Source organism: Rhinopithecus bieti, unplaced genomic scaffold (assembly GCF_001698545.2).
Source record: "Rhinopithecus bieti isolate Rb0 unplaced genomic scaffold, ASM169854v2 scaffold_64503, whole genome shotgun sequence".
NCBI classification, from domain to species: domain Eukaryota; kingdom Metazoa; phylum Chordata; class Mammalia; order Primates; family Cercopithecidae; genus Rhinopithecus; species Rhinopithecus bieti.
In genome coordinates this window covers 382,052-408,808 of record NW_016825208.1, presented here as the reverse complement: position 1 = coordinate 408,808, position 26,757 = coordinate 382,052, and the positions used below count along the sequence as shown (strand labels likewise).

The 26,757-nt window shown below is 53.7% G+C and overlaps 1 protein-coding gene across 10 annotated transcripts; it reads left to right on the top strand.

Annotated features, from left to right (window-relative positions):
- Window positions 1-417: 417 nt before the first annotated feature.
- Window positions 418-19,717, top strand: DDR1 (discoidin domain receptor tyrosine kinase 1). 10 transcript variants are annotated; one of them, XM_017862881.1, is made up of 19 exons: window positions 2,430-2,484; window positions 4,066-4,231; window positions 8,268-8,394; window positions 8,488-8,590; window positions 8,783-9,011; window positions 10,522-10,669; window positions 10,931-11,030; window positions 11,553-11,739; window positions 11,847-12,093; window positions 12,589-12,684; window positions 12,793-12,944; window positions 14,034-14,199; window positions 14,988-15,098; window positions 16,198-16,442; window positions 16,600-16,727; window positions 16,952-17,170; window positions 17,640-17,874; window positions 18,451-18,600; window positions 18,717-19,717. In XM_017862881.1, exons 3-19 carry the CDS (start codon window positions 8,310-8,312, stop codon window positions 18,855-18,857), a joined length of 2,742 nt encoding a protein of 913 aa, XP_017718370.1. In that variant the 5' UTR covers window positions 2,430-2,484; window positions 4,066-4,231; window positions 8,268-8,309; the 3' UTR covers window positions 18,858-19,717. The 10 variants fall into 10 exon arrangements, with proteins under 10 accessions (XP_017718372.1, XP_017718376.1, XP_017718371.1 ...); XM_017862879.1 differs by lacking the exon at window positions 2,430-2,484 and adding an exon at window positions 2,682-3,452; XM_017862878.1 differs by lacking the exon at window positions 2,430-2,484 and adding an exon at window positions 2,682-3,668.
- Window positions 19,718-26,757: the final 7,040 nt, after the last annotated feature.

Genomic DNA, 26,757 nt, shown 5'->3' with positions numbered 1-26,757 from the left:
TGTTCTCAGATATTTCCTATGGCCATTGGTGTAACTGGAGGGAAGCTCTCGCCATATATAATATTTTTGAGGCAGCCAACTAAGAAACCGGGGTTCTGGTTCTCTCCAGGGTGCAAAATCCTGTGGGAAGGAAGTGAATTCTCAGGGGCCCAGAAGGAGTCTCTAAAGGACCTCTGCCAGTCAACTCTAATCTCTCTTCTCCCCCTGAAGTCAGCCCCTGCTTCTGCCTCTTTCTCTGTCTCTTCTAGATTCTCCCGCTCTGGAGGGCCTGAGCTGCCGGCCACCACCCCTAATGCCGCTTTCTGCTTCCTCTGCCTCTCTTCATCTCTCTTTGTCTGGGGTTTCTTTGTCTGGGGTCTCCCTTTGGTTCTGTTTCACAGTTCTCAGCTCCCCTCCCTTTCTCCCCAGCCAGGCTGCTCCGTCCCTCTCTGCGGGGGCCTAGAGGCTCGATGAGGGGAGCGGGACTTGGTTGCCATGGTCACATCGAAGCCAGCCGCAGCTGGCCCGGGCAGCTGCTCCTCCTGGGCCCAGGGCCCCGGACGCTCGGACAAAGCCAGGCGGTGTTGGCAGCCCCAGACCTGAAACCCCAAAGGCCTGAGACTGGGGTGACTGGGACCTAAGAGAATCCTGAGCCGGAGGTGAGAGGGAGGAAGCCAGAGATGAACTGGGAAGGCAGGAGTGGGCACTGGAGCTGGGCCCTCCCCTTGTGGGCAGGGACCAGGCGGTCCTGGCTGGAGGCTGGAGGTGCTGTGGGAGGAGGGGAGCGGCCCAGAACTTGGCAGGGAGGAGGAGAAGGACAGGGAATAGAGTTGGGGGCCATGGTGTGGCAAATGGGCTGAGGAGCTAGGGTGTCCCCCAATGGGGGACCATTGTCCAGAAACAGGTTCTATTCTCTCTTTGGGCCTTGTGTCCCTGTCTGTCCTGCAGGTGCCTCTTCCTTTCTCAGCCTTTTATTCTTCTCATCTCCCTGTGTCCCTTAGCTTCACACTTTGCGCCCCGGTCTCCCTCCTCTTTCCTTCCACTCTCTGCTTCACTCTAGCCCCTTCTCTTCCCTTGTCCTTGTTTCTTGTTCCCTTGGTCTGTCTGCCCAGCTCTCAGGCCTCCTCAGTTCCCTGCCTTCCTCTCTTAGGAGTTTGTTCCCAACACTGTTTCCCCACCACGTCCACTTCAGTTCCTTCATCCAGTTCAGCCCTTTTCTTCCCAAACTTCAGTCTCCTCCTCTGAGCCCCTGGGGCTTCCCACCTTTTGCTGTGTGGGCTCTGTCTTCATCCTCCTTTTCCTCTCTCCCGTCTCCTCGGCCTTGACCTCAGTCCATCTCCTGTCTTTCTGGGAGTTCCCTCACCATTGTCCCCATCTGACCATCAGCCTCCTCTCCCTCTTCTGGTCCCTTGCCCCCTTCTTCCCCATCCACAGCTGAGCGGTTTCATCTCCCAGAGATACATCAGCTCAATCTCCTCCTTCACTCCCTGGCCTCAGTTTCCAGTTTGTATTCAGTGGCATCAGGTCTGACTCACACCCAAAACCTTGTCCACTCCTTCGCCCTGCCCCCTACCCGTCGCTTCTCACTCTCCCCAGCTGCTGACCCAGCCTGCTCCCCCAGAGGCAGCTGCAGCTCTCAGAAGGGACTGCAGCTAGTATATGTGTGGGGGCCCATCTGGTCTGTCCTCTCGCTCGCTGGTCGTGCTGGGCTTCCCTCCTGTGGCCAGGTGGTCTGCAGGCCTGAAGCTGCCCTCTCCCCTCTCCTATGTGCCTCTCCTCACATTTTTTCAGCTGTTTCCTGTCCTCTCCTTCCTGGGCAGTAGGCTGCCACTGGCTTGAAGGGGAGGGAAGCCCAGGATGGGAGGGGATGGTAGAAGATCATTTGGGGTTCTGGGGGACACAGGGGGCCTCTGGGGTTCGGAGTGATGCAGGAGATGTGGAATGGGCTCTGGGGACCACGGATGGGTAATCAGGCCCTCTTGGGCTTTGGTGCTGCTCTCTGGGCCCCAGGATGGCTGGGATTTCCCTTTCAGGCCCCTGGGAAGCCCGAGTCCCGCATTCCAGCTGGCTCCAGCTCCCTTTCTGTTGTCACTTGACTCCACTGGGCCCCAGCCTTGCATCCCTCCCACTCCTCCAGCCTGGAGCTGGGGCGAGGTGGGCATCACCAGTAGGAATTTCTCCTGAGGCAGTGAGAAGAAGGGACAAAGGTTTCAGGACTCTCTAGCTCCTTCTGCTCTCCCCAGTGGACCCCTCTGTCTGGCACTGCCATGCCACTTAGCTGGGGTCAGCGTGGGTCTGCGGTGTGGAATGTCCCACCAGGGTATGACAGGCTGTAGCTTGCCTGGCAGGCCTGTCGGGGCTTTCCCAGAGCACAACTCCTGGAAGGAGGGGCTGCATGCTGCCAGGTGAGGTGACTTGGGAAGCCTTGGCCCCACCCCCAGGCTGGCCCCACCCCCAGTCCAGCGTCTCCTGGGCCTAGATTCCCCAGCTGCTGTCTCCGGAGGGGTAGGTGTTCTGGAGGAATCCCTGGGGGCTTGGTGGGACATGGAGGCGGGAAGAAGCTGCTCTCCGAGTGACCCTGAGGCTGTCTGTTAGCAGGTCCCTCAGCCGTTGGAACGTCCTTGGGCTTCTGTACTAGTGCCCATGTGTGCCTCGGCCTTTCCCAAGGGCCAGCTTCTTCCTGGTAGTGCTTTTGTGTACTTGTCTGGTTGGGACTTCGTGTTTCTTTCTTGGGATTGTTGTCTGGGACTGCAAGCAGGGTATGTTTTTATCTACTGTGAGGTTTCTGGGGTGGAGATGTGCAGTGGAGTGAGACCTTCCTGTGACCGTGACATTGTCTAGGTGGTGAGTGGGTGTGGGAGTGTGGAGAGAGGTGAGGGGCTGAGGTAGTGCTGAGCGGGGCGGGTGGGAGAAGCACCTCCCACCACAAGTTGTTCTGTCCCGCTCCATCCTCTGCCCAGCAGCTCTCTCAGTTGCATTGCCTACTCATTGTCACTGTGTCATCTTCCCTGGGTCTCTTGGTCCCCCCTTCCTTTTGACTGTGTGTGATTTTCACTGTGCCTCCATCCTTCTCCTGCTCCTCTTCTTCCTCCTCCCGACCACCCAACTTTGTCCTGGCCTCATTTTTGTCTTCTTCTGGCCAGTGATCAGACCCTCCGGCTCACCAGGGCCAGAGCTGGCTGGACCTGAGGGAGGCTTGTCCTGAGGACTCCTGAGTCCCCCTCCGACTCCACTCCGTTGGGAGCCCAGGGGAATCAGGGCCTGGGCGTCTGGACGCCCAGGTCCCGGAGAAGGCCCTGCAGAGAGAAGAACTGAGAGGAGAAGGTTAGAGAGGAAGGGGTTAGAAGAGAGTGGGCCCGCCCTCAGGGTCTGGGGCCTTCCAGGTTGGGTCGTAGAGGCGGGAGCGCACAGGCTGCGAGAGAGGAGCAAAGGTTGGTGGAGTGAGAAGAGCTGTCTGGGGCCTGGCTGGACAGGTGAGCCCTGAGACCTGAGCCCTGCTCCCTTCTCTGGGCTAACTCCGGCAGCTGGGCTGGGCCTAGCCTGTGGGAACCTGCTTCTTCCTCTGTGCCCTGGGGCTGCTCCCCTTCGCCTCTCCCACCAGGAACCGAGCCCAGAAGTAGGAGGGGCGTCTTCCCCTCGTGGGCCCTGAGCCGGACTGCAGCCGGCCCCCTGGGGCGCCAGCTTTGGAGGTTCTCGTTTTGGGAAGCGGGGTGGGCTGCGAGTGGGTGGAGGGGCTGGGCGCGGAGCCGGCCGGGGGCAGCGGCGCGGGCGGTCTGGGCGGCCTGGGAGCGCCCTGGCGGGCTCGGGGCGGCCAGGTTGCCTGGGGGAGGCCGGCCGCCGGGCGCGGGCGCCACGGGGTGGGCGTGGCGGCGCGCGGGCCTGGAGGCGCGGCGCGGGGCGTGGGAGCCACCGGGACTACTGGGTCCGGGAGGGGGAAGGGAGGGCGGCGAGCCCGAACGCGCGGCGAGAAGGCCGAGGGGAGGGAGCAGAGCGAGGAGCGGGAGGAGGAAGGGAGGGAGCCGAGGCGAGGGGGAGGCGGCGCCTGGGCCCGAGCCGCCCCAGTCCTGGCTCCTCTCCCCGGAACAGGCCCCCGACAGCTGCTCGCGGGAGCCGCCTCCCGACACCCCAGCCCCGCCGGCGCCTCCCGCTCCCGGCTCCTGGCTCCCTCCGCCTCCCCCGCCCCTCGCCCTGCCGCCGAAGAGGCCCTGCTCCCGGGTCGGACGCCTGGGTCTGCCGGGAGGAGCGATGAGAGGTAGGGAGAGCGGCGGGTGGACCCCGCTGGCGGAGGCCTGGGGCTCTTGGGGTGGCGGCGCGCGGCGGCGGCTGCCGGGCGAGGGGCGGGGGAGGCAGGACGTCCCGGGCCGTGCTTGGTCGTCCAGCTCTTCTAAGCCTCCCTGCCCGCCTCCCCGATGCTCTGGCTTACCATCTGAAAACCGAGGGCGGGCGCTGGGGGGAGGTGAAGCCCCTGACCTCCCAGAAAGAGTTTTGAGCCTCCAGCATGGAGGGAAGTCCCCCTTCACTCAGTGTGGAGGTACTGAGCCCCGGGAGGAGATGCTCCTGCGCAGCCCCACTGAGTCAGCTCATCCACTGCCTGGAGAGCAGGGCCTGCCCTCCACCTGGCCAGTCCCTGCGGGCATCTACTGACTGCTAAGCCTTCGCTCAGCCAACACCCAGTTGGTCAGCCTGGTCACAGTCCAGCAAAAAGAGGGACTGACACTGTAACCCACCAGTGACACCACTCTTCCCTGCTGGATGGTCAGTTGGCTCTGGCATGACAGCATGTCATTGCCAGTGAGCGCCATCCTCAGGGTCCCACCCCCCACACCTGGCTCCTGACTGAACATTTCTTCCCAGTACTTCCAGCAGCCAGAGGCTGGCGCCCAAGCTCGCTGGCTGTTGCTGAGGGCCTGTAGGTGTGTCCAGGACTGAGTGGTGTAGTGGAGACAGGTGAAAGGAGAGTGGAAAGGCAGGGAAAGGTTGTTGTCCTTATTGCCACTCTTCCCACCCAGCGCCCACCTGTTCTCTGCCCCCTCGACATCCCTCTGGCTTGGTCACCCGTGTGTGTTAGAGGCTGGGCCCCAGTCCTCTGGGGATCCTGTGCCCAAGGGCCTGGGCGTGTGTGTCTCATGCTGTCTTCTGGTCACAGGAGCGTGTAGTGTCTGTCATTTCATGTTCACAGGTGTCTGAAGTGGCTATTCATTGAGCGATGGGGTTGGACTTGAAGGAATGCTAAGGTGTGGACAGGTTGATGTGTGCATGAGCTTCTGTGTTTGCTGTCTCAGAAACTCTGTGACGGTTGTCAGAGACACTGAGAGGGGGTGTGTGCATGCCACATTTAGCCTCGCTGTTTACAGCCAGTTCAGTAAGTTTCTGTGTCTCACTGTGTGTGTGTGTGTGTGTGTGTATACAGAGCTGTGTGGGTGTTGTCTGAGTGGAACATGGGGGGTTGGGAGAGGAGCGTGAAAGACTTGAGGCAGGGTGGCCTGGCCCTTGGTTTGTCTTTGGTTGTAATGGAGTAGGAGGCGGTGGGATTGGGGAAGGTCTTCTGGGACTGTCCTCTTTTGCTCTCTGTGTCTCTGACTATGGGCTGAAGACCCAGTGGAGAGAGATGAGGTAACTGGGGGTGTTGGAGAATGGAGAGCCCAGATGGCTCTGTGCTTCTCTGTGCTCCTCTGCTTGGCTCTGTGCCCCGTGTTTCTGAGCCTGCTCTATTTACCTCTTGCATTGTGGCTCTCGATCTGTCTCCGCCTGCCTCCTATCCTCTGCCTGCCTTTGTGTCTCTGCCCCGGGCTCCTCTCCTCTCGCCTCTGTGTGGCTCCGATGACTCATCTGGGATAGGCATGAAGGTTACTCAGGGGAACAAGAGCCCCGCTGTTCCAGAGAGAGGTGGGGGTGGAGAGTGGCACCCAGGAATTCTGAGCCAGTCTCCTGGGACTCTGGCAGCCTGCTCCCTAGCGCTGGACCCTAAGGGACCAGGCGTGATGCCTTCTGATTCTAGCCTCTCCTTAATAACTGAGTGGCCCCCACAACTCAGTCATCCCCCTCAGCTGCTGCTTCAGAGCTCTGGGGTCTCAGCTGCCTCTTACATTCCTGCCCTAGTGCATTGTGGGAGCAGCTGAAGGAGGACAAAGGGATGGGGGAGTATCCCCCACTCCTCCTACCTCCTGGGGTGACCTGCCTTCCTTGTCTTTAGACCCGCCCTCATCTCCAAGGCAACTCAGCCTTTCCTCATTCCCTCAGAGGCAGCCACCTTCTGGAAGTGGGGACTGGGGGGACTGGATGTCTGGGTCTCAGGAAGGCAGAACAGGGATAACTGGGCCCAAGATGCCCTGACCCTGATAAGAGGTGGCAGTCGAGTCCCTCAGGACTCTAGGGCCTGGAGACTTCACTGTGGGGCTCTGGGACCAGTACAGGTCAGGACAGCTTTTCCTGCAGCAGGGGAGGGGAGAGTAGTTATTTGGGTTTGTAAGGAGATGCCGTTTAGAATTGTTTTATGTGGGGTAAGCTTCCTGGGCCTGAGGAACAGAGTAGGGATTTTCAAACTTTAATGGGCACAGATCACCTGGGCATTGTGTTAAAATGCAGATTCTGATTCAGCAGGTCAAGGGTGAGCCTGAGATTCTGATTTCTTCCATGCTTCCAGGTATTGCTGATGGTCCAGGGACCACCCTGGGCCTAGAGGGCTCTAGGGGACAGTAAGACTGGAAGGTGCTGGGGTCCCCTCTCCCCTTCTCTTAGAATTCTAGACTCCTATGTGGGAGGGCAGCAGGGTCAGCTGGTCCAGGCTTATCTGATGTTTAATCTATCATATCCTCAACAAGGAATTGCCCAACCTTTTCGGGGACATTACTTTTTTAAAATTCAAAATGAATTTCATATTCTTTTACATATCATATGGTTTTACATAAATGCATTTATGTTATAGGATTTAGAAAAATAGTACAATCAACCTGTCTTTTTTTATTTGCTTTTCTTTTGCCCCATTCATGTTAACTCGTGTTATATTCTATTGTTATATTCTATTATATATTCTTTATCTCTAGACATACACACAGGTATATGTACAAACATGGGTGCTTGTTCTGTTTTCAAAAGGTGGCATAATTTTTTATACTTCTGTAGGTTGCTTTTCATATTCAACAGATACACAAGGAAATTACACTAAGTTAGGAATTTATTGCCTCTGTTACTTTTCATAGCTGCAGAGTAGTCCATAAACCTTATTATTAGTATTTTTTAATTCCAGCCTGTCCCCTGTGGGCATTCATGTATCTTACAGATTTATGTCTCACAAAAGATGCCATAATAAACATCTTTGAGCATCTTCTTTTTTTTCTTTCTTTTTTCTTTTATTTTCATTTTTTTTTTTAAAGAGATGGGGTCTTGCTATGTTGACCAGGCTGGTCTCTAACTCCTGGCCTCAAGTGATCCTCCCATCTCAGCCTCCCGAAGTGCTGGGGTTACAGGCATGAGCCACCAGACCCAGCCCTGCACATGTGTTATTTCTTCCTGGTACTTCTGTCTCCCCATTTGGGTAGATCGTTAGGAGAGGGAATGCTGGGTTGAAGAGGATGTGCTTTTTAAATTATAATAGACATTGCTAGATCCCTTTCCTAATAGAGGATAACACTACATTTCTGCCATCGAGCATGGTGCCTCCCTTTTCTTCACCCTCCACCACTTTTATATGTTATAGCCTTAAAAAAATATCTAGTCAATCTGCGTGGTATTTCCCTGAGGCTAGTGAATTTGACCATTAAAAAAAATGTTGGCAATTTGGCTTTGCTTTTCTGTGAAATGACTATTCAAATTCTTTGGCTGTTTCTTTATTGGGTTACTTATATATTTTTTCTTGTCAGTTCCTAAGGGGCCTTAGTTTATTGTAGTTATTAAACCCTTTCCTGTTGTGTGTGTTATAACATTTTTTGCACACTTGTTTATTCTAAGCCATTGTCTATGGGGGTATTTTGCCCATTCTTGATTGCAGAAATGTGGCTTCAGGAAGTTAACGGATCTCTGCCCTAGTTTCTTCATGTGTTAAATATGGATAGTAATAGTATCTACCTTATGAAGTGACTGTGAAGATAAAATTATGGATTCTGTTTAAGGGTTTAGGCCAGTGTCTGGCACAGGGGAAGCATTCTAAAAATACAGCTGATGCTGTTAAACAATGACTGTTGTTGTTGTTTTACTGTTATTATCCCCAAAGTGGCCCATTCTGTCTGTTGCTGTCAGCTATGACTCAGTCCCCTGATTAACTTACCCACCACCCATTTTATCCCCTGCAGAGATGCTGCCCCCACCCCCTTAGGCCCGAGGGATCAGGAGCTATGGGGCCAGGGGCCCTCTCATCTTTACTGCTGCTGCTCTTGGTGGCAAGTGGAGATGCTGACATGAAGGGACATTTTGATCCTGGTGAGGAGACTGAATCATGGGTCCCTGAGGGCCAGGGCTTGGGAGGTAGAGAGTTGGGGGCCTTGACCTGTTACATGCCTGCTTTTTACTCAGCCAAGTGCCGCTATGCCCTGGGCATGCAGGACCGGACCATCCCAGACAGTGACATCTCTGCTTCCAGCTCCTGGTCAGACTCCACTGCCGCCCGCCACAGCAGGTACTTGGCACACCTGACACACCTGCAGCTGCCCCGAGGGGAGCCCCTGGGACCTCTACTTCCCCTCCAACCCCTCTGCCCATGCCAGTGAAAGCCCTGCAGTGTGAGGGGCGAATGAAGTAGGGTTTAAGTACTGGAGATAGAGGCAGACCTGGGGCCAGATGTTCTCTGTGCCCGTCTTCACCCTCTCAGGTTGGAGAGCAGTGACGGGGATGGGGCCTGGTGCCCCGCAGGGTCGGTGTTTCCCAAGGAGGAGGAGTACTTGCAGGTGGATCTACAACGGCTGCACCTGGTGGCTCTGGTGGGCACCCAGGGACGGCATGCTGGGGGCCTGGGCAAGGAGTTCTCCCGGAGCTACCGGCTGCGTTACTCCCGGGATGGTCGCCGCTGGATGGACTGGAAGGACCGCTGGGGTCAGGAGGTGAGGCTGGCAGAGACAGCACCCAGAGGAGGTTGGCTTTCCTCACTTCCAGCTGTACTTTAAACACCACCTATACACTGACGACTCTCCAGTTTATATAATCGCCAGCCCAAGCCTCTCAGCTGAGCTCCAAACAGTATTGCAAACCTGGCTACCTTTTGGACTTCTTCACCTAGATGTCTTTTTTTTTTTTTTTTTTAAAAACAGATGGGGTCTTGCTATGTTGCCCAGGCTGGTCTTGAACTCCTGGGCTCAGCGATCTTCCCACCTTAGCCTCCCAAAGTGCTGGGATTACAAGCATTGTAGCCAGCCACCTAGATGTCTAATAGGCATCTCAAACGAACCTTTAATTTCCCAAGCTGAATTTGATTCCCATTCCCAACCTAAACCTGCTCCTCCCCTGGCATTCTCCAGCTCAGGAAGTGGTATCACCATTGCCTGGTTGCCTAGGCTATAAGCTAAGATGATATCCTTGATTCCTCTTTTTCTCTCATCTCCTTCCAAAGCATCAGCAGCCCAGTGCGTTCTACCTCCATAGTGTTCCTGAGTCCAGTCACTCCTCACCACTCCACCTCTACTGCCCTAGGCCACCCGCCCACCATCTCCAGCTTAGATGAGTGCAGTAGATGCCAAATGGGTCTCCCTGCTTCTGTCCTTTTCTGCCTGGAGCCAAATTTCCACCTGGGGGGCTGCATCAAGTGGACCTTAAAGCATGTAAATCAGATACGTCACACCTAGCTGACACCCCTGTGCTGGCTTTCCATTCTGCCAGAACAAAAGCTGAGCCCCTAGCTGGTGCAGGATGCTCAGCCTGACCTGGTTCCTGCCTGCATCACTTGCTCCTTGCGCCTCCTTGGCCACACTGCCTTTCTTATTGTTGCTGGAACAAGCCAGGGCTCGTTCCCACAGCTTCCGGACGTTTTCTCTGTGCCTGCAAAGCTCCTCCCGCAAATAACCACAGGCTCTCCCTCACTCCATTCAGTTCTCCGCCAGGTGTCACCTCCTCAGAGAGCCTTTTCTGGCCACCCATCGCACCGCTCTGTCCATACACCCTGCCTCTTGTTCTTCACAGCTGTTTCCCTTGCTGGGATTTCAGTCCTGCAAGGGCGGGGAGTGACGTTCACCACTGAGAACATGCCTGGCACAGAGCGGGCACTCACCCACCTTCTGCTGAATGAACAGAGGGAATGGGCTGAAATGAAGGGGAAGCTGAGGCAAGGGTGCAGGGCTGTGAGGATTGAGGAGAATCTGGGCACAATGGGAGGATAGGCTGGGAGACAAATGGAGCCAGACAAGGAGAAGAGGGCAGCTGAGCCTGGAGTCTGAGGACAGAACATCAGAGCTGCAAGAGGGCCAGAGGTCTCAGCTGCAGATCTTCATTTCACCCATGCCTGGCTGCGCCCCACAGTGCTGTGTGCTCGGTGCCACCCCTCACGGGTCTCTAAGTGGTAGCTGGGAAGTAAGATCTGACCTGGACCCCTTCCCACCCACCCCGTTTCCTGGCCCACAGGTGATCTCAGGCAATGAAGACCCTGAGGGAGTAGTGCTGAAGGACCTTGGGCCCCCCATGGTTGCCCGACTGGTTCGCTTCTACCCCCGGGCTGACCGGGTCATGAGCGTCTGTCTGCGGGTGGAGCTCTATGGCTGCCTCTGGAGGGGTGAGTGGCCCAGCTCCCTGGGAATCTGTTTCCTGAGCAGGGGAGTGCAGGGTGGGGAGTGTGGAGAATGGGCATCCAGGATTCCCTTTCTCCTGCTGGGAAACTGTCACTCTGAGGAGGGGGCTAGCCAGCATTTTCTCCTCCATGCCAATGTGCCAGTGGAGAGATATGAGAAGGGACCAGAAACCTGCCCAGGCCTGATGCAGGGATGGGGGATGGAGCCTTCGTGCCTCTGATCCCCATCCTCTCACCCTGCCCCAGATGGACTCCTGTCTTACACCGCCCCTGTGGGGCAGACAATGTACTTATCTGAGGCTGTGTACCTCAACGACTCCACCTATGATGGACATACCATGGGCGGGTAAGAAAGACCCCTACAGGACGTGGGGTTTGGGGTGGGAGGGAGGACTCTGTGTCTGTGTGTGTGTGTATGTGTGTATGTGTGTGTGTGTGCGTAGGGGGGATGGTAAGTAGGGTGGGGAGTGAGATGGAAGAATTGAGAAGAGGCATGGGTTAGGTGGGGCCTCAAAGGGTAGGACTTGGGTGACCACTAGCCCATATGACACTGTACAAAAAACGCACCTCTTTGCTAACACACATGGTTGGAAATTGCTGCAATAAATATGCACGTCACAGATTGAAATGGTGCCCCTCAGAGGTGGTGGTGTGCTGGATGTGACCTGCAAAGTACCTGTGATACAGCTAGGGTAGGGGTGGAGAGAAGAGAAGAGCCAGCTGCATGAGTGTGGGGTGGGGTGGGAATGGGACTAGTGGACGGGAGCCAGGCTTGCCAGGCCACTGTGCCGGGGGGTGACGGGGCAGAGTGCCTGGATATCAAGACCCTCTTCCCTTCCAATCTCCTCTTCCTTGGTCCCTTCTCCAGATTGCAGTATGGGGGTCTGGGCCAGCTGGCAGATGGCGTGGTGGGGCTGGATGACTTTAGGAAGAGTCAGGAGCTACGGGTCTGGCCAGGCTATGACTATGTGGGATGGAGCAACCACAGCTTCTCCAGTGGCTACGTGGAGATGGAGTTTGAGTTTGACCGGCTGAGGGCCTTCCAGGCCATGCAGGTGAGTGAGTCCGGCTCTCGAGGAGGGCTCTGAAGCCATGGGTGGTGCCGTTGGGGTGCCCCCAGCACTCTTAGCCTTGACCTTGTGCCCTCTTCCCTTCCCCCCAGGTCCACTGTAACAACATGCACACGCTGGGAGCCCGTCTGCCTGGCGGGGTGGAATGTCGCTTCCGGCGTGGCCCTGCCATGGCCTGGGAGGGGGAGCCTATGCGCCACAACCTGGGGGGCAACCTGGGGGACCCCAGAGCCCGGGCTGTCTCAGTGCCCCTTGGTGGCCGTGTGGCTCGCTTTCTGCAGTGCCGCTTCCTCTTTGCGGGGCCCTGGTTACTCTTCAGCGAAATCTCCTTCATCTCTGGTAAGTCCCTGAAATTGACAACTGATTTCATTCCTAACTGCAGTGTCCCCAAAATATTCATTCCTTGCATCATATCCACCCATCACCCACTGAAACTTCTCAATTAGGGGTACCCCAAATAGCTTGAGCCCCTTTCTGCCTCCTGTTCTCTGCATATCCGTCTTTCCTTTGTAAGCCCCTCGCCCATGACTGTTATTGAGCTAGTATGACAGTATTGGTTGTTAAAATATTGAAATACTTCTGTATTAGTTGAGAAATACCCTCTTCTCTAAGCCTCCAGATAACTGTCCTTCGCTTCCCCACAATCCAGCAACTATAGGGTTAACACCCACCACAGCTGGGGACTTCCAGGACCCTGCTCCCCCAACCCCCACTGGTCAGTGGTTGTCTATTGAGAATCACCCATGCTTCTGCTCCTTTGCACAGCAATCCACTGCCTCCCTTGGGTCTCCTCCTCATTTACCTCCCTCCTTTCTTTTTGTTCCTTCTCCCCAGATGTGGTGAACAATTCCTCTCCGGCACTGGGAGGCACCTTCCCACCAGCCCCCTGGTGGCCACCTGGCCCACCTCCCACCAACTTCAGCAGCTTGGGTGAGCAGTCTTGGGTGGGTGTGTGGACCCTCTGCACCCTTCTCCCTGGGGCTCCCCCTCAGCTAGGGTGGGACCCTCCTATGGTGCTGACCCTGCTGCCTCGGCCAGAGCTGGAGCCCAGAGGCCAGCAGCCCGTGGCCAAGGCCGAGGGGAGCCCGACTGCAATCCTCATCGGCTGCCTGGTGGCCATCATCCTGCTCCTGCTGCTCATCATTGCCCTCATGCTCTGGCGGCTGCACTGGCGCAGGCTCCTCAGCAAGGTGGGCACAGCTGCGGCCTGTGGAATGGTGGGGGGAGGCTAGGCCCCAGCAGGAGCCATGGTCCAATGGGGCCTGCAGGGCACAGCCCTCTAGCATTCCAAGAGGAGGGCTTAGTAAAGAGACCACTTACACCATGTCAAAGGGGATGGGGCTCCTAAGGAGGGCTGCTCCCGAGTCCCGGGTCTGCTCAGCAGAGAGGAGGCGGCAAATACCACGACTCAGAGGAGAGAGTCTGTGGAGAGGGTGCCTTGACAGGGGCAGTAGACTTTGGTCCTGGGATGCAGCTGGCCCGTGCCTACCCATCAGGGAGGGCCTGGGAGAATAGATGCCCTGACTTCACTTTCTGCCCCAAATTCCTGCTGGGCTCCTCTCTGGCCAACCCAAACCAGGCCTGTTGGTGCAGTCTACCCTGGTCAGCCTTGGGGCAGAAGCAGGGTGGAGACAGGCGGAGAGTGGGGCTGGAGGGGCAAAGGGAAGATGTCTGGCACACCCCAGGCCATGTCTTCCAGTTGGAGTCCAATGGCAGTAATATACATTAAGGTTGATGGCTGGACACGATTGCTCACACCTGTAATCCTAGCACTTTGGGAGGCCAAGGCAGGAGGATCACCTGAGGTCAAGAGCTCCAGACCAGCCTGGCCAACATAGTGAAATCCCCCATCTCTACTAGAATACAAAATTAGCCAGGCATGGTGGCTCATGCCTGTAATCCCAGTTACTCGGGAGGCTGAGGCATGAATCTCTTGAACCCGGGAGGTGAAGGTTGCAGTAAGCTGAGATCGCGCCATTTCACTTCAGCCTGGGCGACAAGAGCGAAATTCCATCTCCAAAAACAAACAAACAAACAAACAAAAAGGCTGATAGTTATGGACTGGGCAGATGAGGGTTGGAATCTCATTGTGGGACAGGGAAGTTTACCTCCATGCTCTTGAGCTTCAGTTTCTCTTCTTGTTAAAGATGGTGCTGATAGTATCTACAGCTGTAGGGCTCTTGTGAGGGCTGAGGGAGGCAACGCAGGGATGGACACAGCAGAGGGCCAGGCCGTGTGTGCTGAGCAACACGGGTGACGCCTCCCATCCCCATGACAAGGCTGAACGGAGGGTATTGGAAGAGGAGCTGACGGTTCACCTCTCTGTTCCTGGGGACACTATCCTCATCAACAACCGCCCAGGTCCTAGAGAGCCACCCCCATACCAGGAGCCCCGGCCTCGTGGGAATCCGCCCCACTCTGCTCCCTGTGTCCCCAATGGCTCTGGTAAGACTCGCCTTGTTCCAGTCGCACCTCTGTCCTCTCTGCTGTTTTCTTACTGTAACCCTTTCCCATTCTCTTTTTTTCCTGTCTTCCCCAGTTTCCACTTGTTTTCTTCTTTCCGTGCCCCTGGTTACTGCCTATATCACTCTTTGTCCCTATCATGTAGTGTCTCTCAAGAGTTCCACATGTATTACCCACAGTCCCCCGTGTTCCTATCCCATCTGTGTCCCACAGACATCTCTCTTTGTTGTACCCTCTCATTGTGTCTCCCTGGCCCCTCTGCTTTGTATTAAGACTCACCATATTTGTTCCTTCTATCCATCCATCCTCCATCACCCATCCCTTCCCATAGGCCCATACACCTTGCATTCCATTCCCCCATTCAGTCTTATCATTTTATTTTCCTTTTCTAATATTCATAATCTATTCCCATCATTTCCATCCAACCACCCATATCCATTTCCCATTTCCAAAATCTAATTTTCCAATTCTAATTTTCATTAACCATCCAACTTATCCCTTCTATTATCCCATCCCAATCCAAAACCCAAACATGTTTTTACCCATCCCACCCATTCTATTTCCAATATAATCCCCCAATCTGTCCCCATTTCCCCATTTCAATTTATCCAGCCAGCCATCCGTCACTCTGCAGATCCTTGTTTTATCCTGTCTGTCTCTTAATGCAGTCATCCCATCAGCCCTGGTCTTGCCCTATTCAAGGTCTCCCTGTCTGTCTAGCCTTGAGTCTCATCCCTTCCCCGTGTTTCCCCTCCTCCTTCTCCCGACAGCGTTGCTGCTCTCCAATCCAGCCTACCGCCTCCTTCTGGCCACTTACGCCCGTCCCCCTCGAGGCCCGGGCCCCCCCACACCCACTTGGGCCAAACCCACCAACACCCAGGGTAAGCCCCTCTGCCCCTGGGCTCCGCCAGGCTCCCCATACCTCTACTGGGGCAGGGAAAAGCCCTCACACCTTGCACTTCCTCCTCTCCCCACTGTAGCCTCTTCTGCTCTCCTGAGCTCCCAAGGAGGAAGCTCTTGTGACCTTAGCTCATCTCTGCTGCTGCTTGCTCTTTTTAAAGCCCGCCCCCACCTTGAGCTGAAGAGTAGAAAGCTTACTGGTCCCCAGCTCTTTTCCCTCCTCCTCTTCCACACCATCTCTTCGGCATTCCAGAGCTAGACAGGAGGTTGCTGTGGTGGCCCCAGACTATTGTAACTCCTCCTTTATTCTCTGCTCTCTCTAGAGCTGTGAGGAGGAGGGCTCTCATCCCGGCGCTTGCCCTCTCCCCCACGTGTCCTCTCTCTGCAGTCCCAGAAGTGAAGGCTCACGCCCCGACCCTTTCCGTCTGCCCCTCCTCTCCTCGGTGTTGCCTTCTCATTGTGGCCCCTTCCCCAGGGCTAAGAGGGGACAGCTGTGCTTCCTCTCTTGTCTGTAGACAACTTGTGTTGGGGCTGTGAGCAGCTGTTATCCTCCCTCCTCTCTGTGTGCTTGTCTCTGCTTGTCATTGAGCTTGGTGTGTTGGGTTGAAAGGGCTGGGAGGGCTTGGCCCCAGGAGGAGCCAGGCGGAAGCCACGGGAGAGCAGCTAAGTGAAGGGGAGGGAGCTGTGGTGAACGGGACAAGGGTTTGGAAGGTGGAGGGTGCCTGGATGCTGGGACCATCCTGAGGTGGGAGAATTCCTGGGGAAGAATTCTTCCAGCCAAGATTTATCTCATGGTCTCCTGAGAGACCCTAGGGAGGCCCTAAAGAGTAAGACTTTATGACAGTTTTGCTCAACCATATTCATTGCCTTGAAAACCTCTGGAATAGCTAACTCTCATCCCATACCAGTGTCTTCCTGGTTTGAGGTCGGTGCATGGAATACTGGGAAGATACAGCATAGACCCAGTTTCTCAATCGACTGGGAGACACGGGGCCCTCCGGGAGGCTGAGCTGTGGGGAACTATAGCGCTTGGGCTGTTCCTGATACCTCGTCCTGTCTTCTTTCCCCTCACCCCTGCAGCCTACAGTGGGGACTATATGGAGCCTGAGAAGCCAGGCGCCCCGCTTCTGCCCCCACCTCCCCAGAACAGCGTCCCCCATTATGCCGAGGCTGACATTGTTACCCTGCAGGGCGTCACCGGGGGCAACACCTATGCTGTGCCTGCACTGCCCCCAGGGGCAGTCGGGGATGGGCCCCCCAGAGTGGATTTCCCTCGATCGAGGCTCCGCTTCAAAGAGAAGCTTGGCGAGGGCCAGTTTGGGGAGGTAAGGAGGGTGCCTACCCAGCCATCAGTAGTGTCTGGCCTATTGGGTGCTCTGATGCCATGCCTGCACATTCCCCTGGCCAGGAACCTTAGTCATTTGTGACCATGTTAATCCATTTGACCCTGTGATCGCCTAGCAAACGAACTTCTTTCTCCAGGTGCACCTGTGTGAGGTCGACAGCCCTCAAGATCTGGTCAGTCTTGACTGCCCCCTTAATATGCGTAAGGGACACCCCTTGCTGGTAGCTGTCAAGATCTTACGGCCAGATGCCACCAAGAATGCCAGGTGAGGACCAGGGATGGCATCTGGAAGAAGGAATGGGAGGCCCTGAAGAGTGGGGAGCCACCTAGAGAGAACAATGGCAGAGCTCAACAGAGGGGTGGCGTTTCTGGGAGGGGGTTTGCATGTATGCTGGGGTTGGGGACGCCTGGTCCACCTGAGGAAGGAGGTGGGCAGGGGAAGATGCAGGCCGCCCACGCGGCACTCCTCTTCACCTCCTTGTTCTCCAGGAATGATTTCCTGAAAGAGGTGAAGATCATGTCGAGGCTCAAGGACCCAAACATCATCCGGCTGCTGGGCGTGTGTGTGCAGGACGACCCCCTCTGCATGATTACTGACTACATGGAGAACGGCGACCTCAACCAGTTCCTCAGCGCCCACCAGCTGGAGGACAAGGCAGCTGAGGGGGCCCCTGGGGATGGGCAGGCTGCACAGGGGCCCACCATCAGGTACCTGCTTACCCAGGCCTTGCTGAGAATTCCCCAAGGGGGTCTCCTCCTCTCCCCTTGCTTCAGCCTCAAGGAAAAGAGGGGAGCATGGGGGTAGGAAGGCAGGGAGAGGTTCCAGGAGGGCCTGGGATAAGGAACGTGTGACAAGTTAACCCAGGAACATGGACAGAAAGGCTGGAGGTGACTACGCAAGAGTGGTGAAGGGACTTGGGCCCTGCCATGATGTCCCTTCTGCTTTCTGTCACCCTCACTCCCCTCTGAGTCCAGATTGGGGAGCACAATAAAAGAAGAGCCCCCTGGGGTTGGCTAGGCCTGGAAGATTGAGAGGGAAGTGACCCTTGGCCTCACATGGGCATTCCACCTCCACATGGGGAACCGGAGTGACCGGGCCCGGGGAGTGGGCTCTCTCTCCTCTCCTGGATGGGAATCTGCGAAGCTGCCCCCAGTGACCTGTCGGTTCCTTTCTCAGCTACCCAATGCTGTTGCATGTGGCAGCCCAGATCGCCTCCGGCATGCGCTATCTGGCCACACTCAACTTTGTACATCGCGACCTGGCCACGCGGAACTGCCTAGTTGGGGAAAATTTCACCATCAAAATCGCAGACTTTGGCATGAGCCGGAACCTCTATGCTGGGGACTATTACCGTGTGCAGGGTCGGGCAGTGCTGCCCATCCGCTGGATGGCCTGGGAGTGCATCCTCATGGTGAGCAGCCCGAGGACAGCCAGGTTGGGGCAGGGCAGGTGGGAAAACACTGGCCGCCACTCACAGCCCTGGTCTCCATCAGTCACGCACTTTCTCTGGGTTGCATTTTACAGAATCTCATCTGTAAAATGAGGTTCTCCTAGCCCAAGGGACTGGGGAAAGCAGGAGCTGCAGTGTGATGGGCAAGAGTCCAGGAGCCAAGAGTGGGTACTGGGGTTGGAGACAGGGTGGCAGACAGCTCAAGAGACAAGGTAGGGGGAGGAAGCTGGAGACAGAAGGGGGTGCGTAGGGAGACTAAGGGTCAGGACCAGAAAGTGGGGGTGGATGGAGAGGAAGGAGTAGCAGAAGGAAGAGGTGGGCCAGGGCCCTGGAGTGAGGACCAGAGCATGGAGAGGAAAGGCAGAACCCGAGGGAGAGGAGTTGAAAAAGGTGGCCAGCGGAGCAGAGTGGAGAGCCTGGCGTCGGGAGGAATCAGGCCTGAGTGGAGCCCAGAGTGGATCTGGGGCTTCCAACAGGAAGAGAGGAGGGTCTATGTTGCCTGATGTCTCTGTTTTTGATGCCTTCTCTGCACCCCAGGGGAAGTTTACGACTGCGAGTGATGTGTGGGCCTTTGGCGTGACCCTGTGGGAGGTGCTGATGCTCTGCAGGGCCCAGCCCTTTGGGCAGCTCACCGATGAGCAGGTCATCGAGAATGCGGGGGAGTTCTTCCGGGACCAGGGCCGGCAGGTCAGAGTGGAGGGGAAGGAAGATGGGTCCAAGGTGGGGGACAGAAGGGGCAGTTGTCATCTTGGAGACTAAAGAATATTTGTTCCCTGCCTCTCATTCACACTGCCACAATGCAGGTGTACCTGTCCCGGCCGCCTGCCTGCCCGCAGGGCCTATATGAGCTGATGCTTCGGTGCTGGAGCCGGGAGTCTGAGCAGCGACCACCCTTTTCCCAGCTGCATCGGTTCCTGGCAGAGGATGCGCTCAACACGGTGTGAATCACGCATCCAGTTGCCCCTCCCTCAGGGAGTGATCCAGGGGAAGCCAGTGACACTAAAACAAGAGGACCCAATGGCACCTCTGCCCTTCCCCTCCCGACAGCCCATCACCTCTAATAGAGGCAGTGAGACTGCAGGTGGGCTGGGCCCACCTAGGGAGCTGATGCCCCTTCTCCCCTTCCTGGACACGCTCTCATGTCCCCTTCCTGTTCTTCCTTCCCAGAAGCCCCTGTCACCCACCCAGCTGGCCCTGTGGATGGGATCATCTCCAACCTCCTCTAGCCATCCCTTGGGGAAGGGTGGGGGGAAATATAGGATAGACACTGGACATGGCCCATTGGAGCACCTGGGCCCCACTGGACAACACTGATTCCTGGAGAGGTGGCTGCGCCCCCAGCTTCTCTCTCCCTGTCACACACTGGACCCCACTGGCTGAGAATCTGGGGGTGAAGAGGACAAGAAGGAGAGGAAAATGTTCCCTTATGCCTGCTCCGGGATTTGTTCTCAGCTTGGGCTTCTTCCACCTCCATCACCTGAAACACTGGACCTGGGGGTAGCCCCACCCCAGCCCTCAGTCACCCCCACTTCCCACCTGCAGTCTTGTAGCTAGAACTTCTCTAAGCCTGTACGTTTCTGTGGAGCAAATATTGGGATTAGTGGGAAAGAGGGAGCAACGGCCCGTAGCCTTGGGGTTGGACATCTCTAGCGTAGCTGCCACATTGATTTTTCTATAATCACTTGGGGTTTGTACATTTTTGAGGGGAGAGACACAGATTTTTACACTAATATATGGACCTAGCTTGAGGCAATTTTAATCCCCTGCACTAGGCAGGTAATAATAAAGGTTGAGTTTTCCACAACTGTGTGAGTGGGTTCCTTGGTAAATGCCTCCTGCACCTCCCTCTGAACCCACTTCCCATCTTCCTTTTTTCCTCCCTCTCCCCATTCCATTTCCCATCACCGATTTTGCCCAGTATTGTGTTCTGTTTCTGCATAATCCAGGCTTTTGCCTGTGTGACCTCAGGTGATGCATGAATGTCTGAGTACATGAACCTTCTCAACTCATAGGGGTGCTCTGCTGGAGGCTTGGAAGGAATGCAGTCAGGCCAGGGGTGCTGAACCTTTTTTGTGCCATAAACCCATTTGGCAGTGTGTAGAGGTCTACTGAGTACTCCTCAGGTTTTAAAACCTATAAAATGGGCCAGGTGCGGTGGCTCACCCTTGTAATCCCAGCACTTTGGGAGGCTGAGGTGGGTAGATCACTTGAGTCCAGGAGTTTGAGACCAACCTGGCCAACACAGTAAAACCCCATCTCTACTGAAGATACAAAAATTAGCATGACGTGGTGGCATGTGCCTGTAATCTCAGCTACTCAGGAGGTTGAGGCAGGAGAATTGCTTAGAACCCGGGAGGTGGGGGTTGCAGCGAGCTGAGATCACACCACTCTGCTCCAGCCTGGGCAACAGAGTGAGACTGTCTCAAAAACAAAACAACAACAAAACCTATAAAATGTATAGGATTATACAGGAAACCAATGGAAACAGTTTACCAAACTGCTAAAAAATTATGAAACTAATGTGCTGCTTTTTAATGTATTTAATAACAAGATCTAAAAACAGGTATAATAAACTACTGACACTTTTCAAATACTAATGAGCATAAACCATATTTGAGATTTCTACAACAATCACAGTGAGACATAAAAGTAGCTGTGGTGTCAGTGACAAGTCACAGGTACTGCTAATACTACTGGTGGTTTTACCCATATTCCTAATTGAAGAAAATGCTAAATTTCTATTAGAGGTTAGTAAAAGGTGTAATTTCTTTTTCTTGTCCAAATTTTAGAACCCATCTGGCTCCCCAGGGTCTGGAAATCCCAGGGGAGAAACCCTGGGTTATGCTGATAGAGTGTGCAAATGCCCCAGTGGGGGTGGGGGATGGGTTGTTGGAATGCAAACCAGAACCAAGAGCCTCAATTATCTCAGAGGCTTGGAAGGATGAGCTGCAACCACCAAGAGAGCAATTAACAAAGGGTTCAAATTTGGTTGGAAAGAAAAAATTGGCCAGCGGGGTGGCTCATGCCCTGTAATCCCAACACTATGGAAAGCTGAGGTGGGAGGATTTCTTGAGCCTAGGAGTTTGGAACCAGCCTGGGCAACATAGCCCACTCCGGCCCCCATTTCTAAATATATATATATATAAAATTAGCTGGGCTCAGTGGTGTGCACCAGCAAGTCAGGAGGCCGAGGTGGGAGGATAACTTGAGCCCAGGAAGCTTGAGACTGCAGTAAGCCATGATTGCATCGCTTCACTCCACACTGGGTGACACAGCAAGACCCTGTCTCAAAATAAAAAGAAAATTAAAAAAAAAAGTCAGTTGCAGGGATGGGACAAGGCAGACCCATTTTGATGGCCATTCATGTGAAATAAAGACCCTGGGGTTTTGGTTGATGATACTCACAAAATGAGCCAATTGGATAATGAGGATCACAATAAAGATAAATCAATGTGAAGTTGAATTAATAGGCCCTTGGGGCCTAGGTCACGAATCTAATAGTCCTGCTAAAACCTACACAGGTCAAACCACTGTGCACTATGATTTAAGTTGTGCACCGACAGGTTAGAGTTTAGAGGCCAGATCCCAGAATAATGAGCAATGGAAGCCATGGCAGTGAGCCTGATAACCCCAAATCTCTGAGCCCAGAACTCTTTCAAGCAGAAACACCTGGAGTTAATTTTCTTTTTTTTTTTTGAGACTGGGTGTCGCCCTGTTGCCCAGGCTGGAGTGCAGTGGCGCAATCTCGGCTCACTGCAACCTCCGCTTCCTGGGTTCAAGCAATTCTTCTGCCTCAGCCTCCCAAGTAGCTGGGATTACAGGTGTGCGCCACCACGCCTGGCTAATTTTTTTGTATTTTTAGTAGAGACAGGGTTTCACCATATTGGCCAGGCTGGTCTCAAACTCCTGACCTTGTGATCCACCCACCTCGACCTCCCAAGGTGCTGGGATTACAGGTGTGAGCCACCGTGCCCAGCCCCACCTGGAGTTAATTTAAAAGTCAGGCCCAGCTTGTCCAAACCTGCTCCTCCTCCACAGTCTACTGACTCAGTGAGTGGTAGCATCATCCACTTAGCTGCACAAGCCACACAAGTGGCATCCCTGACGCTCCTTCTCCCTTACCTTCCACCTGCCAAGTCTAGTCCAGCACAAAGCGCTGTTGATTGTGCCTCCCAAATCTCCCTGGAACTTGTCCTCTCTGTCTCCGTCGCCCTCCTGGCACACGCTGCCTCCATCTTGCCTGGACTCCTGCAGTGGTCTCCCAGCTGGTCACCCAGATCTGCCTCTGCTCCTCTCTGGGTTGTTTTCAGCCCTGCAACCACAGTTATCTTTAAAGCACATAAATCTGACCCTAATCCTTCATTTCAAATCCAGCAGTGGCTTTTCATTACCCTTAGAATACAGAACAAAATCCTTCTGGCCAAGGTTGGCCCCACATACCTCTCCAGCACTCTCCCTCAACCGATTGCTCTCCTCTGTGACCACTGGCCTTCTTTCAGATTCGCCCAATGGGCCACAGTACTTCCTGCCATGTGGCCTTCGGGGCACGCTGTTCCCTCACCTGGAACAATGTTCCCTGCTGTCTGTGCCTTGTTAACTCCTGCTTGCCCTTCAGCAGTCTTTCCTGACTTCCCCAACTAGGTCAAATCCCCTACTGATAATCTCAGAGCACATGAATCTCTTCTTTGTAGCACTTATTACGTGTGTAATTTTACATGTATTTGTGTGTAATTTTACATATCTTTTTATACCTGCCCCTCCACTAAACTATAAGTTGTACAAGGGCAAATTCTTGGAACACAGGGCTCAATATTGGTTGAAAGAAAGAATTGTATCAAATATCTGACGGACTAACAGATTCTATGTAGTTATAGAACTAGAACTAGGATTAATAAGTGAAAGTTACAATAATGATGATAATATATTACTGAGCATCCACTATATGCCAGGTATTGAAATTACTACATATTATATCTTACTTAATATAATATATGAAGTAGTTGAAATTATTTCACAGAGAAGAAAATTCTGTTAGGTTAAATAACTTGCCCAAAGTAGCACAGTTAGTCAACGGTAAAGCCTGTGGGAAGTGGGTTTGTGGGTTCCTGGCTCTCTGTTCTTTTTTTTTTTTTCAGGATGAAGTCTTGCTCTGTCACCCAGGCTGGAGTTCAGTGGAGCTATCTCAGCTCACTGCAACCTCTGCCTTCTGGGTTGAAGTGATTCTCCTGCCTCAGCCTCCTGAGTAGCTGGGATTACAGGCGCCTGCCACCATGCCCGGCTACTTTTTGTATTTTTAGTAGAGATGGGGTTTCACCATGTTGGCCAGGCTGGTCTTGAACTCCTGATCTTGTGATCCACCCTCCTTGGCCTCCCAAAGTGCTGGGATTACAGGTGTGAGCCACCCCGCCCAGCCCTGGCTCTCTGTTCTTTCTCTCCAGGATGCTGCCTGAGGGAAGAAGGTCATGAGTTCCCTATCACAGGAATTTTCTTTTTTGAACTACCACGCCCACTAACACGCTGGCCAACATGGTGAAATCCTGTCTCTACTAAAAATACAAAAAAAAAATTAGCAGGGCATGGTGGTTCACGCCTGTAATCCCAACTACTCGGAAGTCTGAGGCACAAGAATCGCTTGAATCTGGGAGACAGAAATTGCAGTGAGCCAAGATCGCGCCACCGCATTCGGCCTGAGTGACAGAGAAAGACTCTGTCCCCCCACCCCCTCCAAAAAAGGTGTGTCTATTTCAATTTTTTTTTTTTTTTTTTTTTTTTAATTTGAGAGTCTCATTTTGTTGCCCAGTCTGGGGTACAATGGTGTGATCTCAGCTAGCTGCAACCTCTGCCTCCAAGGCTCAAACAACCCTCCTGCCTCAGCCTCCCAAGTAGCTGGGCCTACAGGCGTGCCTCCTCATGCCCTGCTAATTTTTGTATTTTTTGTAGAGACAGGGTTTCACCATGTTGCCCAGGCTGGTCTCAAACTTTAGTGCTCAACCGATCTGCCTGGCTTGGCCTCCCAAAGTGCTGAGATTACAGGTGTGAGCTACTGGACCAGGCCTCAATTTTCAGCAAAAGTGTATGAGTATGCTCCTATACCCTGATGAACACTGAGGTTGACAATCCTTAATTTCTTTTTTGCTAAACTTTTATATTTTAATTTTATTTATGTATTTATTTTGAGATAGAGTCTTGCTCTGTTGCCCAGGCTGGAGTGCAGTGGTGTGATCTCGGCTTACTGCAACCTCGGCCTACTGGGTTCAAGTGATTCTCCTGTCTCAGCCTCCCAAGTAGCTGGGATTATAGGCGCCAGCCACTATGCTTGGCTAATTTTTGTATTTTCAGTAGAGACGGGGTTTCACCATGTCTCGAACTTCTGACCTCAAGTGATCCACCCACCCGCCTCAGCCTCCCAAAGTGCTGAGATTGTAGGTATGAGCCACTGCCTCTGGCCAATTTATTTATTTTTATTTATTTATTTATTTTTGAGACGGAGTTTCACTCTTGTTGCCCAGGCTGAAGTGCAATGGCACAGTCTCAGCTCACTGCAACCTCCGCCTCCCAGGTTCAAGTGATTCTCCTGCCTCAGCCTCCCAAGCAGCTGGGATTACAGGCTCCTGCCACCATGCCCGGCTAATTTTCATATTTTTAGTAGAGACAGGGTTTCACCATGCTGACCAGGCTAGTCTTGAACTCCTGACCTTAGGTGATCCACCTGCCTTGGCCTCCCAAAGTGCTGGCATTACAGGCGTGAGCCACGGTGCTTGGCCTATTTATTTATTTTTAAGAGAGAGTCTAACTCTGCGGCCAGGCTGGAGTGCAGTGGTGTAATTGTAGCTCACTGCAGCCTTGAACTGCTGGACTCAAGTGATCTTCCTACCTCAGCCTCTGGAGTAGCTAGGACTACAGATGTGTGCACACCCAGCCAATTTCTTTTTCTCTTTTCTTTTCTTCTTCCTCTTCTTCTTCTTTTTTTTTTTTTTTTTTTGTTGAGACAAGGTCTCCTCACTCTATAGCTCAGGCTGGAGTGCAGTGACATGATCACAGCTCAGTGCAGTGTTGACCTCCTGGGTCCAAACAATCCTCCTGCCTCAGCCTCCTGAGTAGCTGGGACCACAGTACCAGGCCTGGCTAATTTTTTGAATTTTGTTTTGTTTTGCTTTTGAGAGAGTCTTGCTCTTGTTCCCCGGGCTGGAGTGCAATGGCGCGATTTTGGCTCACTACAAACTCCGCCTCCCAGGTTCAAGCGATTATCCTGCCTCAGCCTCCTGAGTAGCTGGGATTACAGGCGCCTGCCACCACGCCCGGCTAATTTTTGTATTTTTAGTAGACATGGCGTTTCACCATGTTGGCCAGGCTGGTCTTGAACTCCTGACTTCGGGTGATCCACCCGCCTTGGCCTCCCAAAGTGTTGGGATTACAGGCGTGAGCCACTGCGCCCAATTTTTTTATTTTTAAAACTTCTGACATTTTGTTTAACTTTCTTTTTGCTTTGGTCAATCTTTCTTTCTCTTTCCTTCTTTCCCCCTAACTGCCCTTCCCTTCCTCTCCCCTCCCCAATTCTCCCCTGTCCTTTCCTCTCTTCCCCTCTCCTTTTGCGACAGGGTCTCACACTGTTGCTCAGGCTGGAGTGCAGTGGTGCTATCACAACTCACTGCAGCCTCAATCCTTGGGCCCAAGTGATCCTTCTACCTCAGCCTCTCGAGTAGTTGGGACTGCAGGAGTACATCACTACACCCAACTAATTTTTGTTTTGTTTTGTTTTTGTAGAGATGGAGTTTTTGTATGATGACCAGGCTGGTCTGGAACTCCTGAGTTAAAGTGATCCACCTGCTTTGGCCTCCCAAAGTGTTGGGATTACAGGCCTGAGCCACCCTGCTAGGCCTCTGTCTTTTTTTTTTTTTTTTTGAGACGGAGTCTCGCTCTGTCACCCGGGCTGGAGTGCAGTGGCCGGATCTCAGCTCACTGCAAGCTCCGCCTCCCGGGTTCCCGCCATTCTCCAGCCTCAGCCTCCCGAGTAGCCGGGACTACAGGCGCCCGCCACCTCGCCCGGCTAGTTTTTTGTATTTTAGTAGAGACGGGGTTTCACCGTGTTAGCCAGGATGGTCTCGATCTCCTGACCTTGTGATCCGCCCGTCTCGGCCTCCCAAAGTGCTGGGATTACAGGTTTGAGCCACCGCGCCCGGCCCTCATTTCTTTTTTTTTAGCTGCTCCTTGCTGAGCAGGGCTAAGGAGTAAGCGGTGGTCTGCCTCAATCTTTCCACTGTGTTTCTTTTTCTTATTGCTTTGTAACAGCTTTTTGCATTTTATTTCATCAACCATTTCTTCCTAGATTGCAAATTGTCTTTCAGCCTTACCTAAAGTTTGCCATAAAGAAGCTTTGTCAATTTTTAGCTGTTCTTTGAAGATTGTAAAACATTAATTGCTTAAAACAAAAAAAAAAAAAAACCAGGGACAACAGAAAACATGGGTGGGCTACAAACTGTAACAGAGTCTTACATAGTCATTACCATTTTGATCCCTGGTCTCTTGCAAATGTGCTTCAAACCCCAGCTTGGGCACTTTCTGTCTGATTGTAGGGTTTTTTTTTTTTTTTTTTTTTTTTAAGAGATGGGGGTCTCAGGCTGGGTGCAGTGGCTCACGCCTGTAATCCCAACACTTTGGAAAGCTGGGGCAGGTGGATCACCTGAGGTTAGGAGTTTGAGACTAGCCTGGCCAACATGGTGAAACCCTGAGACCAGCCTGGCCAACATGGTGAATCCCTATCTCTACTAAAAATACAAGAATTAGCTGGGCGTGGTGGTGCATACCTGTAGTCCCACAGTTACTTGGGAGGCTGAGGTAAGAGAA